We start from the raw sequence: 16,145 nt of genomic DNA, 5'->3' as shown, positions 1-16,145 counted from the left end.
GACAGCGAAACATTCAGCTCGAACTCGAATCCCTCTCTACCTCTCTCGGCGCATAGCTCGGTATCAGGCAGACAAACATTCCACATAAAATACATCCAAGGCGCGTTTGACAGATTTGCTTTCTCGTCGCCTACTTGCTGACTGGGTAGAAGAACCAGCAAAACAAAACCTCCTCTGTGTGTGGCAAGCTGTCAGAGCTGCTGGAGGTAGCTGTTTTTTTTTCGAAGAAGTGCTGGAAAAACTGTTCTTTTTCTGTCTCTGTGTTCCCTGTGAGCAGTGATTATTCGTGCGTGCGTAGTCGTCTAGTTCCGTGTTGTTGGATTGCTGGATTTCCAACAGGTCTTGGAAATCTGGAACATCCGGAAACGATCCATAGTAGTGCGCACTAGGAAAAAAAAGGTCACCTCCCCCCTTCCGGGAGAGCGAAGGGTACGTGGGAGGTCCCCAGGTTGGAGTTCGCGGGGAACTCACTAACTCGGCAGTACATCCGGGATGGGCAAATATACTCGCAGTTCCGGCGATAACAATCCGCGCGGACTGGAAACGGTCAGCAACGATCTGCTGCAAGAGTGCAAAGTCTGCACCGAGCATAGCCGACTGTCGAAGGGTCTCCGGGAGCGACTGGAAGGGTAAGGTGTTCCGAACGGGGTTGGGATAAACATGGTTTGCGTAATCGATTCGGTCGTGAATTTCGTGAAACAATTTTCGCCGTAGCGTTTATTGATTGCCTGCCATTGCTTGTGTATCTGTTATAAATGTTTACATGGGTCTGGTGATGGTGGTGAACTTCACGAAATTGGCTGGCGCTACTGTAAATCGATTGTAGGACAAGTACTTATGAACGTCCCAATTGCAGCCTGCCTCGCCAGATTCGCAAGGAGATCGTCAAGCGGACACGGGATGGCTGTTCCGCGCTGTTTATCGCCTGTCGTCGTGGGAATGTCGAGATTACCGAGTACCTGATCACGGTATGCGATGCCAACAGCGAGCAGAAGGGTCTTTACGAGGTGTCCGAAGATCGCTCCGTTCACTGCGTTACTCCGCTGTGGTGCGCCTGCGTCTCGGGGAAGCTTAGCGTTGTCAAAAGTCTCGTACGGTTGGGCTCAAACATAAACGCGCTAAGTGATACCGGATCGACGCCACTGCGAAGCGCCTGCTTCATGACACACATCGATATAGGTGAGAGAGAAAGGAAGAGGAAGCGCCGCGCAATTTCATGGTCCGCTGGAAGGTTAACTGGGTTATTTTTCGGTGTCTGGTTTCTCTTTTGTTGCAGTTCAATATTTGGTGGAGAATGGTGCCGACATCCGGAAGCCGAACTACAATGGCGGAACTTGCCTTATCAACTCGGTTCAATCGGTACAGCTGTGCAGCTATCTCATTAGCAAGGGCGCTGACGTGAACGCCAGGGACATCCAGGACAAAACGGCACTACATTACGCGATTCAGGAGCATCGCCTGGAGACGGCTCAACTCCTGCTGGAACATGGAGCTGACCCGTTTGCCAAAAGCCGATACGGAGATGACGCCTTGCAGACTGCTTGCCTCAAGGGAGCCCACCAGATCTTTGATTACTTGAAGAACAGGATCAACTATTCGTCGGAACGGCTTGCGGATGCTCATGAACTGATTGGGTCAACCTTCATCGATGACCACAACGAGACACGGGTTGCGATTCTACATTGGCGGTTGGCTCACCACATCCGGCTACGAGACACAACCTACATCCAAAAACGTCCGGAAGTGGCTCCACGACCTGCGTACGGCAACTGCGTTGAGTTTTCAACCATTGCCGAGCTGGACAACATTGCCGCAGATGTCGACGCCATGCGGATCCAGAGCCTACTAATCTACGAGCGCATCCTCGGAATCGACCACAAAGACACTCTCTTCCGGTTAATGTTCCGGGGTGCTTCGTACGCCGACTCGTTGCGCTTCCAACGCTGTATCGATCTATGGCTGCTTGCCCTGCAAGTTCGTGTCCAGAAGTACTCCATTCTGTACTCGGACACCTGCCTGACAGCACAAGCCATCGTTCGACTCATGCTGGACCTGCTCGACAAGTACGTGGACGTAATGTCCAACGAGTTTGTCGAGCAGGGCATGCCCCGCTTCGAGGACGTCTACACCGTATTCCAGGTGTTGACCGCCAACATCAACGGTAATACAGCATCATGACCCTTCAATAACTCCTCAACTAATCACACGCTAACTTCCCTTCCAGAGGCTCGCCAGCTGCTCAACATCCGGCCGGTCCACCGGAAGCAGCAGGAAAACTTTGACCGCATCCTCAAATGCCTAACGCACCTGATGTATCTGCTGCTGTCCACCGCCAAGACGGACGAGGAGCGCGAGCTCGTCAACGCTGCCGTGCGCACCCTCGTGCGGAACAACATCCGCAGCGCCATCACCAACGACACGCTGCTCCATCTGTCGGTGTCGCGGCTGAACGTCATCAAGAGCGGCTACTTCACCGACGACAGCAGATCGAACTCGTTGATCTTCCCCAACCTGAACGTGGTCAAGCTGCTGCTGGAGGCCGGTGCCCACGTGAACGCCAAAAACGAGAGCAAATCGACGCCGCTGCTGGTCGCGTCGATGCCGTACAACTACGAGCGAGAGGTGAGTTGCGTGCGATGAAGAGTTTGTATTTTGTTTGGATTATTTGCAGGATCTTGGGGGTGCTCGGATTATGGAAAACGAATGAAAATGACCTACAAATGCAACTTCTCGGACTTGATCGACGTCAGAACCTATCGTGTGGAAGTATCCGGATACTTAGCCGACACCGAACGCACGGAGATTCGTGAGCCCATCGCTCCGACAGATCCTCGAGAAATGTAGAGAAACATCTTCATCAATGACAAGGTAGCGTACGATACAGTCGAACGCGAAGAGCAATGGCAGATTATGCACGAGAACGGATTCCCGGACAAACCGACTCGACTGATCAAGGCTAGTTTACATCGCCATTGAGGGACCTAGAGACGGTGAGAAGGGTTGACACCGCCTTTAAAACGCAAGCATGACGAATTGGATTGGCCATGAATATGACGAAAACAAAGTACATGAGAGGGAGGGGCTCAAAGGACGTCAACCCCCCAAGACTCATTCCTTAGGCTGTGGATGACAATGTGCTGGAGGAGGTGAGCGAGTGCGTGTACTTGGGATCGCTGGTAACGGCCGACAACAACACCAGCTTAGAGATCCGAACTAGTATCCACTCTGCGAATCGCGCCTACTTTGGATTACGGAAAACCTTGACATCTGACCGAGTGCAACGCGCCACGAAGCTGACCCTGTACAAGACACTGATTAGACCGGTTGCCCTCTATGGCCATGAGACCTGGACGCTGCGGCAAGAGGACGAACGAGCCCTTGGAGTTTTCGAACGGAAGGTGCTACGAACGATCTACGGTGAAGTACGTAAAGCTCAGAACGAGTGGCGAAGGCGCATGAACCAAGAACTGCACGTGCTGCTGGGAGAACCGACCATCGCCGCTCTGGCGAGAACCGGGAGGCTCAAGTTGGCAGAAAGCAGAATATCAATGTCAGGATAACGTATGGAAGGCGAACGAAGCGCTTCGTCGCCATTTACTAACATATTTCGAATGGTCACAAGCCCTGGTTACATTAACTTTGTAGCGGAACTAAAACAAACACTGCTCTAAAATTCTCATTTAAACACCTTTCCAGCTCGTCTACACGCTGCTCGAGTACGGCGCCCACCTGGACCAGCCGAACCGCAGCGACGACCGGCCCGTCTCGCTGCTCGGCATCAACCCCGTCAACGACATCCCGCTCGTCAACTACATCACGCTCAAGTGTCTCTGCTCGACGGTGATCACCAAGTTTGGCATCCCGTACCGGAACCAGATCCCGCGCACCCTCGAGGACTTTGTCCGGTGGCACGAACCGTAAAGGGCTGACGTGGTCGGCGGCGGCGGCCAGCAGTTACGGTGTAAATTGTAGATTTTTATTATTTGTATTTGTTCTGATTTGTGTGTGTTCTTCTGGGTTAAACGTTCCGGCACAACTCCGTCCTGCGCGATGCGATTCCGGGAGATCTCAACCGCTTGAGATTTGTTTTAGTTTTCAAGGTTTTATGTAGATATTGGTTCCGTATTTGTTCACCGAAAGAAGCAGAATCTACTGTAGTCTACACGCTAACTCCAATGCAATCGATTATTAAGCTAAACTAGTTTATAAACAAACCGAAACTCACTTTTAAGACACAGCAGTATGGTATGTGTTAAGTGAATTGCGTTGTGACTGCAAGGTTCTTTGTCAATTGAAAATATCCGTGTAATCGATTAAACTTTATACTAACAGTATTTTAGTTTAACTATTCCACTATCTGCTGTTTGGTAGAGACACACACAAGAAGTGTAGCAATTACTCGTGTGCCACGTCTGTGCTACAATAACACCATTACCAATTAATCTACCACAAAATAGCAAACAAAAATGTGAGTGTTTTCATGACTGTGAGTAGGAAATATACAGGGCGTTCGATCGAGACAAAATTTCAATTTTTGGTTCGATCGAATCCCCTGGGAAACTGTTACAATTGCAAGCACCCACCCCACATATATCAAATCTAATAACCAAAATGATAGAGCAAGTTGATACACGGTGTTGTAGCGAAACTGTTCTCGTGCGCTAGGTCGTGCGAATAAAATATTGCAATTATTTTAGAGAGCAATGTGCAAAACACTAAGATGTGCTTTGAAGGCCTTTCCATCGGTTTTGTAATTGTGTAGTTGGAAAAACTTTAAATAATCTATGCTCAAAAACCTGCAGAAATAAAAGAAAATTATATTTTACATAATTCTTATCGTCAAACATTCGTATGAGCTTTACACTTTTCTTTTATCATTTTAAACTATAAAAGTATTTTCTAATTCGAAATAATTCGTTTAAAAAACAATCAAAGCTTGAATTCAACTGTCGAATAATTTTTTTTTCAAACATTGAAATCTCAATTTATCAAAAATTTCCTAGTACGGATAACCTTGCAAGTTGTCAGTTGGTAAAATTCGCTAATTCAGTATTTTTCAAATAAATTTTCAAAAATTAAAATAGTAGCACTAAAACTTGCTTGAAACTTACTTCGACTAATTCTTTGGTTGGCAATGCTAAGAAACAAATCATCGCTCTCTTTAAAAATCAAATTAAAAAAAGCATTCAGTGGCAAAACAAAACTGTATGTGTGTTCTGAACATACCTAAAAGTTATAGAAAAAACACAGTTAGTGGAAAAGTAATAAACATATGTAGGATTATATAAACCGTTGAAATTATATACAATACACGTACATTAACAAAACAACTTATGAAATAAAAAAAAGGCTAGTAGAAAGATAAATATCGAATCTTTAAAAAAATATACACCCGCCACCACGGAAATGTTGCAAAGTAGTGCAGTGTGCAAGCAAATAATAATAATCGTAGCCTGAGAAGTAAAACATGCGATTTTTATTCATCCGAAACCGTTTTGCTACGCATTTATTGCATGTTTTTGCTTTTGAATTGCGGACGTAGAATTCAAAGAGTTACAACAAATGGGTACGTTCGTTGAGGCTAAGGCTTAATATTTTAAAGAGCTGATTGTTACTTTTTTTGTAGCTGAGTAAATCTCTCAGTGATCACAAATTGAATTGGTTGATTTGATTTAGACTTCCGAATCGGAAACCTCTAGCTGTTCTATACATTATATCCATGACGTAGAATTTTGCTCCATCTTAAAATTGAATTCACAGTATTCAGTTATGACAAATGAATCGGATGATTAGCGAATAACTTACATTCCGTTCATCATTGCCCAGTAGCTGCTGCGGTTGAACAGTGTTTCTTGCATGAGTCCTTACAGTTCGATGTTCTCCCACATGCTTTGCGATGCTTGTTTTTTTTTTGTGAAAGCATCTCTGCAAGTTCCAGATGAATACTTGGTTAACATCCTTGAAGCGCTGTAACAAAGCGATTTTAATAGCTTACTGCATTCGTAGCTTAGCGAAGCTCTCAGTGATGACAAACGAATCGATTGGTTTATCAAATATGGAGGTGCACTCACCAACCTTACGTCACCAACACAGGTGCAGATTCTGCAGCAGGAGATTTTGATCGTGGCACAGTTGTTTTAGTGAGATTCTGAAATCTAAACTATTTTTTTTTTCATAAAATTATTTTTATTAGGTCCTTTTCGGTACTGGGACCTGGTTAGGACCGAGTCGGCTTTTGTAATTACAAAAAACTTAATAATTACAGAGGATCTTGTGTGTAAATGTTAGTGGGAGGGGAGCCGATTACCCGCGGCCTACTCGGGGTTAGTAGGGAAGGGATTGATGTTAAAGACAAGGCGTGGGAAGGGAAGGGGGATTGTGTAGGGGTCTTGGTTGGCTCTTCTGGCCTTTGCGTTTTGTCCTCAGCCGCAACTCGGTGTCCAGCTGCTGGGGCGATCTTGCTTTGCTTCCGGTGCAAACCAGAAACGACGGCTTTGTGTGAAGGCGAGTTATACTAAATAGAGGAAAACTAACTGAAGAGAAACTAACTGGAAGAAAACTAAATAGATATTTTGGAATCTGAGAGGAACTGATAGATAGGATAGAGAACATCAAGGTCTAGCTGAGATAGCGCGTCTCGCATCGGGATTTCTGGTGGTCTTCCTCGGGCCCTGAGGGTATCTTTCAACTTAATTCTGTGAGCCTGGTGATCTGGACACGCCCATACGAGATGGTCGATGTCCTGATAACCCTGCCCACAGTCGCATAAGTTTGTATCACTCATGTTGATAAATCTAAACTATGTATTTTCTAAAAATAATTCCTCGGTATTCAGTGATGACAGATGAAACGAATGGTTAGTGATTACTTACAACTTAGCAACCCAACAGCTACTGCGATCTTTCTTGACTCCTTATGCTTCAATATTTTTAGATGAATTTCCACTCTATCACACACTGTTGCATTTTATCCAGTCGCCAACCAGATCAAAGATTGGGGGATACTTTGCCATCTTTGTTTCAGTAGAGGAATTATAGCCTTTCTAGACAGTCGAATTGGATTAAAGCCTTACTGGAAACTCCGATGCTTCTAAGGAGTGTCATCAGAACACATTTTTTGCAAAGTCCTCCATTATTTATCTTTAATATCTCAATTTAAAGTCTCTTGTATCTATGATCTATAGTAAGAACAACGAACCCACGTAACGAATCACAACCTTCTCGCACTACTCCACACCCCTGAGACTAATCCACCGAGCAGTGACATCAGGATCGTCGCCGTCACCAACGCGGCATCCAGTCTTAAAATGCTCGCCACCCCACTGCGGGCCGACGCGCTGTAACTATCCACGATGTGAATTTTCCAGCCCATGTTCGCGTGGGTGAAGCTGTTATAGTACACCACATCCGGCCAGCTCGAGTTGGGCGTTATCTCCAGGGTGGCCGGATCGCCCGACTCGCAGCTCCACTTGAGCGTCCGGTTGAACTTTTTGAACGTGGCAAAGTTGTCGTCCAGCCGGCGGTCCTGGTTATCGGGGTGGCGTGCCAGGCAGAGGGGACCAGCGGCCGTGGGTTTTGGACGACCTCGACGGGTGAACTCAACTCCGGCGAGCACTCGAATTTCGCTCTGCTTGGCGTCCGACAGACGATCGAAACCGCCGCGAGGTTCATCGGTGATAACAAATGGGTGGTAGAATTCCGGGGAATGTGGATTGTTTCCTCCACGAACCTTGAACGAGTAGGTGAGGCCACGTCGCAACCATAGTTCCGGAACAAGCAAGCCGTTGATGTACCATGCCAATCCGTTGGAGACGTGTCCCGTGATGCCCTGGTAGCCGCGTTTACCACCAGCCGGTCCGAGTGTTGCTGAAAACGATCGAATGGACCGATCGAAGATCTGTGACTTTTCCCAGACGTCCTTCAAGTTGGCCTCACTGCGCGTAAAGCTGAAGCAATCGTTGACCGGCTCGGACGTGTTGAACGCGATCATAATGTCCCGCTTGGGGTAGATATCGTGATACGTTGGTTCGTTGTTGGAGTCCAGACGTCCGATTGCCCAGATGATGTACATTGAACGATCAAGCAGGAACTCTTTGTCGTTTTTGTCCGGTGAAATGAGCATTCGGCGGAACGTGATGGTGTTTATCCCGTTCTCACGGCTGAACGTGTGCAACTGGAAGCTGTCCTGTCCTCCAACGACATCGTCCCTACAAACGCCCTTGTTCTCGCCCAAGACTTGGACGCACGGTGCCAACGAGCTTACGTCATAGTCCACGGCGTATCCCTGATGACCTTCGATGTACGTGACCACTACGTCCGCGTTCTGCATCTGACTCTTGCTGTCCGATCCGCTCAACCCAAACGCCATGTACTCATCCTCGTGGACATTTCCCGCCAGCTGAATAGTGATCTGCGGTCCAAACACCTCCCACGACATCCGGTAGTCCTTGTGCAGCTGCCGGCAGTTGGGCAGCGAGTCGGCGTGCTGGGTCACCTTTACCAGCGACGGAGGAACGTTCAGGTCGTCCGAGATCAAAATCGAACCCAAGTCTTCCTTCGTCTGAACATCGTACACCGAGAACCAATCGATATCGAAAATGGTCATATCTCCGGGCAGCTCCAGCGTAATCGTTTCCTTGTCGTACGCTCGAATTGGATCCAAACTAGAACAAAAACAATGTTTTCATTATTTACCGAAAATACCTCACATAACCCACCACCCCAACTCACTATCCCATCTCGTCCGGCACCTTGCTGCCCTTCGAGGACGGCGACGGTCCAACGCCGACCCAAAAGTGCACCTGCGAACCCTTCCCATTGTAGCTAAACTCCTGAATCCGGATAGTCTTCGAGTCCAGAATGTCAATCCCCTCACTGCCGACGCCTTGGTTGTTCCGCGACAAGCTAGCGCCCTTCTGCGGCACCGGTGGTTCAAAGTCCTCCGGAATGTACACGTCGGCAAAGTTGTTCTGCGAGTTCAGGTCGTAGATCGCCAGCCACTTGACCTCGGTGATTTTCTTGTTGTCCGGCAGACGCAGCGTAAAGTCCTTGTTGAAATACCGCTCCAGGATGTTTGTCTTTCCAAACTCGTCCGGCACGATGAAGCCTTGCGGCCCGGGCCGATTGCTGGCGCCGGACCAGAAAAAGGTGTCCACACCGTTGCCGTCGTAGTTGAACCCGGTCAGCAGGAAGGTGTACTCGTCAACGGCGTACACGTCACCCGAGGCCTGGTGGTGGTACGAGTTGAACTTGCCGATGTATTTGCCCCGGTACGGACCATCCTCGGGCTTTTGGGAAACTGGGGGAAATTGAAATTTGTATTAGTTTTACTTCCAGTTAAGTTTATCTCGAATTCAAATTTAATTTCCGTCAAAATCAAGCTGCTAAACCCTTGACTGAACCACACTAAGCTTTTCGCAAATGGCATGCAAGGCGGTAAAACTTAGTCATCTAGGCAGGCCTTGATCGTGCACTGATTTGACCTCTACGACAACGCATCCGCGGATGACAATTTTAGCACTCTTCGATTGATGACCAAGCGACGAACCCGAATATTTTCAAGACACATTGACACTTAATTGATTTTTGAGTCAACTGTTTTCAAGCTAAATTTGATCAAAGCCTGATTCTGCTTCAACTTCCTCAAGTCTAAGCTGCTCCAGTTTAAATTCTTTCACACTTCAATGAAGGCCATGTAGTCTGTATTTCTGGTCTGTACTTCCCTAACCAGTTTTTTTTTTTTGCTCTCTCGTTATTTTTGAAACCCGTTCCCTTCGCTTATATAGCCCATTGTTCTGGGGGCGGTTGAGGTCATTACTCTGAGTGTTCATTCGTACAATCTGTCACAATCTCATTTAGAACCCTACTAACTGTTGACAGCTAGAAGCGTCCCAATTGAAATTGCTTAGCAAGTACGCTGACGCACCGCCTCCTTTCACTTTCAATGTGTGACTATGATCGAGTTGGAAAATCTCAGCAACCCCTCCAAAATGCTCACCTACTGCGTCCAGTGCAAGTATTGCACATACAAGCCAAATTTGCCTCCGCACATTCTGCGACATTTCAATGCTGGCCAACCCGGGTGCGGGATTCGGCCGATTTCCTGCTTCGGACCTCGTTCCTTAGCTTCACAATCTGTGGTCTGCGTTCGTCTGTCCAGCGCAGCGTACAACGTTTCGTGGTGTTGGTGACTTCAAACTCTCACTTTGCTCTCGCTTGCGTTTCTTTTCACATTTCACCCAGCTTTGGCGTAGAACTGGATCCAGTTGTCACGACTTCCGGCCACATGACCCGCGGGACACTTCCCGGTCCAGAAAACAAAACGAACGCCTTCGATCCGTCAACGGGAAAGGCGGAACTCTTGATCGATGGACAACTCGACAGAGGGACGACGACGGCACACTACCACTACGATGCTCAGCTTCGCAAGTCTTACGCAGTCTACGGTCCGCAACGCCCCAAAGAAAGCGGATCAAGGCCTTGGGTACACAACACGCGCGATCGGCTTCTGCACACGATCGCAGCAAGCCAACAACTGGCGGTGATCTGCACGACGAACCAAACGAAACGCGATCTAGTTGGCGCGGCGCGGCGCGGTGAGTTCATGATGCGTGGAGTTCATTCCTAGGGTGGTCTCTTGGATACCAATACTGTTGCGAGGCGCATGAACGCTGATAATGAAAATTTGCAGCAACTAAAAAAAAAAACAAACGATAGCACACGCTTCGCGTCAGTCCAGGTCTGGGCAGGAAAATTCTTCGGCAAGGTCGGGTTCGTTGCTTACTTGTGAATTGAAGTCACTGCAATAGCAAGCGTTCATTGCAGCGTTGCTAAATCGTCATGGTCGTGCTATCTTGTCGCATGTCAATGTTGGGCATTTGAGCTAAATTTGCAATCGCAACGTTCTTTTGTGTTCTGTTATTGAGGTAAAGCCTTTTCTTGATGATTTTATCTCCAGATAAGTCTTTTTTTTTAAATATAAAATTGTCCATGTATTCTTGTATTATATTTTTATTTCCTCTAAAAGGGGTTTTTTTTTTCATAAAATTATTTTTATTAGGTCCTTTTCGGTACTGGGACCTGGCTAGGACCGAGTCGGCTTTTGTAATTACATTTTTCTTAAAGCTAAGAGTAATTACAGAGGATCTTGTGTGTAAATGTTAGAAGGAGGGGAGCCGATTACCCGCGGCCTACTCGGGGTTAGTTGGGAAGGGATTGATGTTAAAAGACAAGGCGTGGGAAGGGAAGGGGGATTGTGTGGGGGCTTAGAGGGTTCTATTCTAATAACTGTGGCCTAGAAAATATTTAAACTAGGGATTTTAGATTTTTTTTTCCAATTTTTATTTTAGTCATATATTTTGATGGCGCACGATCATTCACAAAGCATCGTTTTCGTTGAAGATTCAAGAAGTATCGCCCGCCTCCTTTGAAATATAAGTACAATTTTAAAACTGGAATAAATAAAAAATTCCTATGGTAAAATATTTTCAAGTTCAAAGAAATTGACAAAGAACCCTCTAAGCGTCCTTCGACGAAGAACATTGAGTTACATTGATTTGTAAAATTGGTGCTCAATCAAATTTGCAATCGAAAAGACCCTAATTTTTTTAAATATGTATGTAAATTGATAGATAGTTGTTTGAAGTTGTAGAAAAGACCTGAGGCAAGAAAAAGTAAAGTCTTTCGTAAAACAAATGTTCCCCACAGAGCATAAAAAAATGAGCATTTGTTTAGGGCATTCCACATAGACACATTGATTAGAAATTACATAGGGTTATTCCATCTGAAGCGGAACAGCATATGAAAATTACCATCTCCGATTCTGCTCAAATTTGGCAGAGCTGTTAAGATTATCAAAACATGGAAAAATCCCGAATTTCATCCAAATCGGACCACCCCCTCCATTTTTGTACCCTCCCAAAAAATCGACATTTTGGCGATTTTTGAGCGAAACCCCTATTTTCAAACGACGATAACTCAGGAACCACAAATCTTAGAGGGTCGGTCTTAGACTCAATTTTAAAGTAAATTGGGCGTAGAATCCATTTCCGTGATCAAAATTTAGCTTAAAATATTTTTTCTACCTGTATTGCGCAATTGAAAACTTTAAATGGCCGTATCTCAAAACAGCCCTATTTATTTTTTAAATTTGACCTCACCATCGTATTCCCCGGCCAATTTTACATAAGAATCACTTATCGACAGAAAGGAATATGTTTCGTTCCAGAGATATCGAATTTTAAAGTTTTAAGTATTTGAAATTACCTATAATATCTACACTCGCCGCATCTGCTAGAAGCACTCAGTGGTGCTGATCAATAATAACTACCTGGTGTTCTGTAAGATGAATTATTTTTATAATTTAATACGATTTTGGGATAATCAATACCTTGAACAATCTATTTTTTGTTTAAGGAATATTTACTGGGTAATTTCCAATGCATTGTTTTTCCTGATCTCAGTGTCATTGAACCATGTTAAGTAAAATTTGAACTTCTAATATTTATTTGCTATAGAGTTTTTACAATACAATTTTCAAAAATTTATCATTATTCATCTATTGTTTTTAAATTTTTCAAATTCCTCATTTCTTCCCACTTTATCAAGTTATTTCTTATATTTCTTCTTTTATTTGAAGCGAGAACATATGTAGAGCTGGCTGTTGTAGATGAAATAATTCTCATGGGTTCTAGATCTTTTGCCATGTGCGGTAGCGAAATAGGGCCTTTCAGAAAAAAACCCCAAAATCTGCCTTACTGTTTGAAAGATTGATCAAATTAAACCAATTTTTATATTGTAAGCCAATTTCATCTGAATAATTTATGGTTTTTTTTCAATTCTGGTACATTTAATTTCAAAAACAAAAGATACATGTGGCCAGCAGCTGTATCGTCTTCCAAGAATTCGAAATGATTGACAAACAAAAAAAATATTATTGTTCGGACGGTGTCGAAATCAACACAACTGAATTTGATCTTAAACAGATAATAAAGCAGATTAATCTTTGTGACTTTCTAACATTTTTCAGTTTTATACTTTCCAGAAATCCTCCTCCTAAATCATGCTTTACGAGAATGCAATCTATCAACAAGTTTTATTCATGTTAATTCATAATTTTGAACACGATAATGTATCGTAAACTTTTTTATAAGTGTTACTTACAAGATCAATTGCAATTTCCTGCTAGCTCTGCGGGAATTTAATTCTGCCCTGTAATGCGTGTCGTTCTTGCTCTGTCCTGTGGGCTAGCACACAAATTCACTGTAATACAACTTTTTTAAATTTAAGATTATACAGCAGTTTCCTACAGTGGTGTACATTCAATTTTTGACTAATTTGTTAATGATTATTTGGGATGAAAACTTATTTTAATAAATTACCAGGTAGCAGTTATTCCTCAGCACGCCTGTGTGCTTTTAGCAGATGCGGCGAGTGTAGCTAATGTAGGTAATCTCAAATACCTAAATCTCTAAAATTCGATATCTCTAGAACGAAACATATTCCTTTCTGTCGATAAATGATTCTTATGTAAAATTGGCCGGGGAATACGATGGTGAGTGTTTTTTTATGAAAAAATGATACACGGAAGGAAAAAATCCTGATTTTATCATAGACTTGTTATCGTAAAAAGTTGAATTTTAAATTATTTTTTTTTGTTTTGGCAAGACTTAAAATTGCATCTGTTTCGATATGGTTTAGAATAGTGCAAAATCTTTTACCGGAGATTTTATTTGAAACCTTGCAATATTCGCAAAAAAAAATATATTGTCGAACGACATTATTTTTTTATAGAGTGCACCGTTTTCCGAATAATGTATCATGTTTTTCAGGTAATTTAAAAATGTTGCCTCCGCAAACCATATTTTTGAAAATCTTCGAAAAATTACTACAATTTTGTTTATTTGACATTGTTGGTCTGCCTCCCAAAAATATTTTTTTTTAAATTAGTTTTTCTCAGCGTCAATGTCAGTGCCTCATTTTTCAACTATTAATTTGAATTTCAATGTCAAAAATTAAAATTTTATAAAATTGCTGCTCTTATCAATAAATACATTCGAAATTATAAAATCAAGAGTAATCTTTTGAAAGGGCTTCAATCACTTATCTGGACATTTGAAAATGTTGGGCTTAGTATTTAAATTTCGAAACCATTCTATTGAAAAGAACAGTAAATTTCACAAAAGTTTCATTGTTTGATACTGGAAATCGAACTAACAGTAAAATGCCTAAACATGCATATAATTTGAAAACGGTGCACTTCATCAAAATAATGGTAAAGTCAATTTCGACTGCAAATTTTATTTTGCTTTTATTTATTCCAAAAATCCCTATTTTTTAATACATATGCACCGGAGATGTGATCTTCCACGTGCATTATGGCCGTGGCTATTTTCTCTAAACAAGTCATTAATCTGCGTCTGCGGTCGAACAAACAGTTTGCTACCTTTCTACGCAGCACAAATCTCACTTAAGCGCGCCAAGCTCATCACACTCAGCAGCCGTTATCAGTCGCAGACTGCAAAAGCTTGCGCGTAGAGCACGTAACCGGTTCACAGCTGGTTCCGTTTGTTTGTGGAAGCTGCACTACTGGAGTGACAATGCATGACGCGCTTGTAGCAACTCTGATAAGCAGTTCGTACTTTTATTTTTTCGCAACTCGAGCAATTGTGTAATTTGACCGGCAAAAAAAAGGCCGCGTGCCGACTTGTAATTGCACTGATAAGACTTTTTTGGCAAAACAACAGCGATCGTAAATGTTTGGTCATGGGGGGGGGGGGGGCAATTCAAATTTGAAAGAGGTATTTTTAGCAACATTTATTTACAAAACTACTCCAAACAGTCGGACGCGCGAAATTCCACCGTCCGGTGCCATCGTGATGCGTACGTGCGAGCACGGTCCCCGGAACCGTAGCGATTCCTCCTGGTAGACGTGTTCCCGGTGGGCCGACAGCTTACTGCTGTCCAGCATGACCTTCCACTGGGCGGATTGCAGCGTTGCGGTTTCCGCTAGTAGTGTGGCCTCAATTTTTACGTTGTCCGGGAAGTTTCCCTTGAAGTGGTTCGTGTCCACGACGACCTTTTCAACTTTTGAGCGCGGTGAGCATAGCTTGAAGATGGCCCACTCGCATCCGGGCACTTGGAGGATTCCTTGGCGGTCTGTTTTCAGGACGGGTGGTCGATCCAGCCGTCGGGCCGTTTCCCAACCGTCGCCCATGTTGATGCCCCGGTTAGGTTTGCACAGATTCCTCGGATGGCCGTAGTGGGCGTTCGAGAATGTTAAGCACTGACCTCCGTTGAGCATTCCCAGCAGATCTACGAGTCGACCGGTTGAGGCTAGCGCTTGAAGATTCGGTTGAACCTGACCGAACACGCGCAACCGAGCGATCCCGCCGTCCGGAAAGATGTTGACCCTCAAATGGCTAAACACCTGGTCACTCGTGACGCTAAAGTACTGCTTGCGGGTATCTTCGTAGCCCGGCTTCAGCGGGGTCATCTCGATGATCTCCTTCCATCGGTCACTTCCGAGCGCGGCCATCAGCTGCAATTCCTTCTCACTGCAGGCCGTCCCCATCATCTCGCGGCCACGTTCCGGAATCGATTCCTCCTCGGTCACATCCAACAGGGCACCCTGCAGCGAAAACCTCGGAGCAAAGTTCCCGGTGAAATGCGCCGTATCAACCATGATGCCGCAGACCCGCGCCGGTGCCGTCAACCGGACGATGCACCAATCGTGCCCGGCGATCCGCTTACGTCTCGTCTCCCATCCGTCCATCCACTTGCCGAACGTGGTGTACTTGTCCGCCACGAACACCGGCTCCGAATCGGCCAGCATCCATTCGGCCGGTGCAAACCAATCGTCCGTCGCAAACAGAATCCGGCCACCGCTCTGCAAAATTAAAGCCAAATTGACCTGCGCCCACAAGTATGCAGCACCCCACACTTACACTCTTGGAGGCCAGTTCGCTGAGCTGGACGAACGCCGGTTCGACGGTTTTCTGCACCACGGAGGACATTCTGCTGTGTTACGAGGCCAGATGCGTACTGAAGATGACCGCGAACCGCAGCGGTCATTATCACCCGCGAGAAATGATACGGGAGAGACCAGAAGAAGAGGGAGAAAGCAGGAGCTTCAATAAATAAGCTGAT

At 45.1% G+C, this 16,145-nt stretch overlaps 3 protein-coding genes across 3 annotated transcripts; 1 reads left to right on the top strand and 2 right to left on the bottom strand.

Moving 5' to 3' along the window:
* Positions 1-149: 149 nt before the first annotated feature.
* Positions 150-4,781, top strand: LOC120427892 (protein fem-1 homolog C). The gene is made up of 5 exons (XM_039592826.2): positions 150-629; positions 857-1,179; positions 1,277-2,161; positions 2,225-2,622; positions 3,697-4,781. The coding sequence occupies exons 1-5, from the start codon at positions 493-495 to the stop codon at positions 3,919-3,921; spliced, it is 1,968 nt and encodes a 655-aa protein (XP_039448760.1). The 5' UTR covers positions 150-492; the 3' UTR covers positions 3,922-4,781.
* A 2,346-nt stretch (positions 4,782-7,127) lies between these two features.
* LOC120427902 (protein Skeletor, isoforms B/C) lies at positions 7,128-10,520 on the bottom strand. Its single transcript, XM_039592842.2, has 3 exons — positions 9,997-10,520; positions 8,730-9,297; positions 7,128-8,662 (listed from the first exon to the last, which is right to left on the bottom strand). The coding sequence occupies exons 1-3, from the start codon at positions 10,058-10,060 to the stop codon at positions 7,210-7,212; spliced, it is 2,085 nt and encodes a 694-aa protein (XP_039448776.1). The 5' UTR covers positions 10,061-10,520; the 3' UTR covers positions 7,128-7,209.
* Positions 10,521-14,798: 4,278 nt separating this feature from the next.
* Positions 14,799-16,145, bottom strand: LOC120427901 (allantoicase-like). The gene is made up of 2 exons (XM_039592841.2): positions 15,944-16,145; positions 14,799-15,885 (listed from the first exon to the last, which is right to left on the bottom strand). The coding sequence occupies exons 1-2, from the start codon at positions 16,010-16,012 to the stop codon at positions 14,818-14,820; spliced, it is 1,137 nt and encodes a 378-aa protein (XP_039448775.1). The 5' UTR covers positions 16,013-16,145; the 3' UTR covers positions 14,799-14,817.

Source organism: Culex pipiens, chromosome 1 (assembly GCF_016801865.2).
Source record: "Culex pipiens pallens isolate TS chromosome 1, TS_CPP_V2, whole genome shotgun sequence".
NCBI classification, from domain to species: Eukaryota; Metazoa; Arthropoda; class Insecta; order Diptera; family Culicidae; genus Culex; species Culex pipiens.
This window is presented reverse-complemented; position numbering and strand designations above follow the sequence as displayed.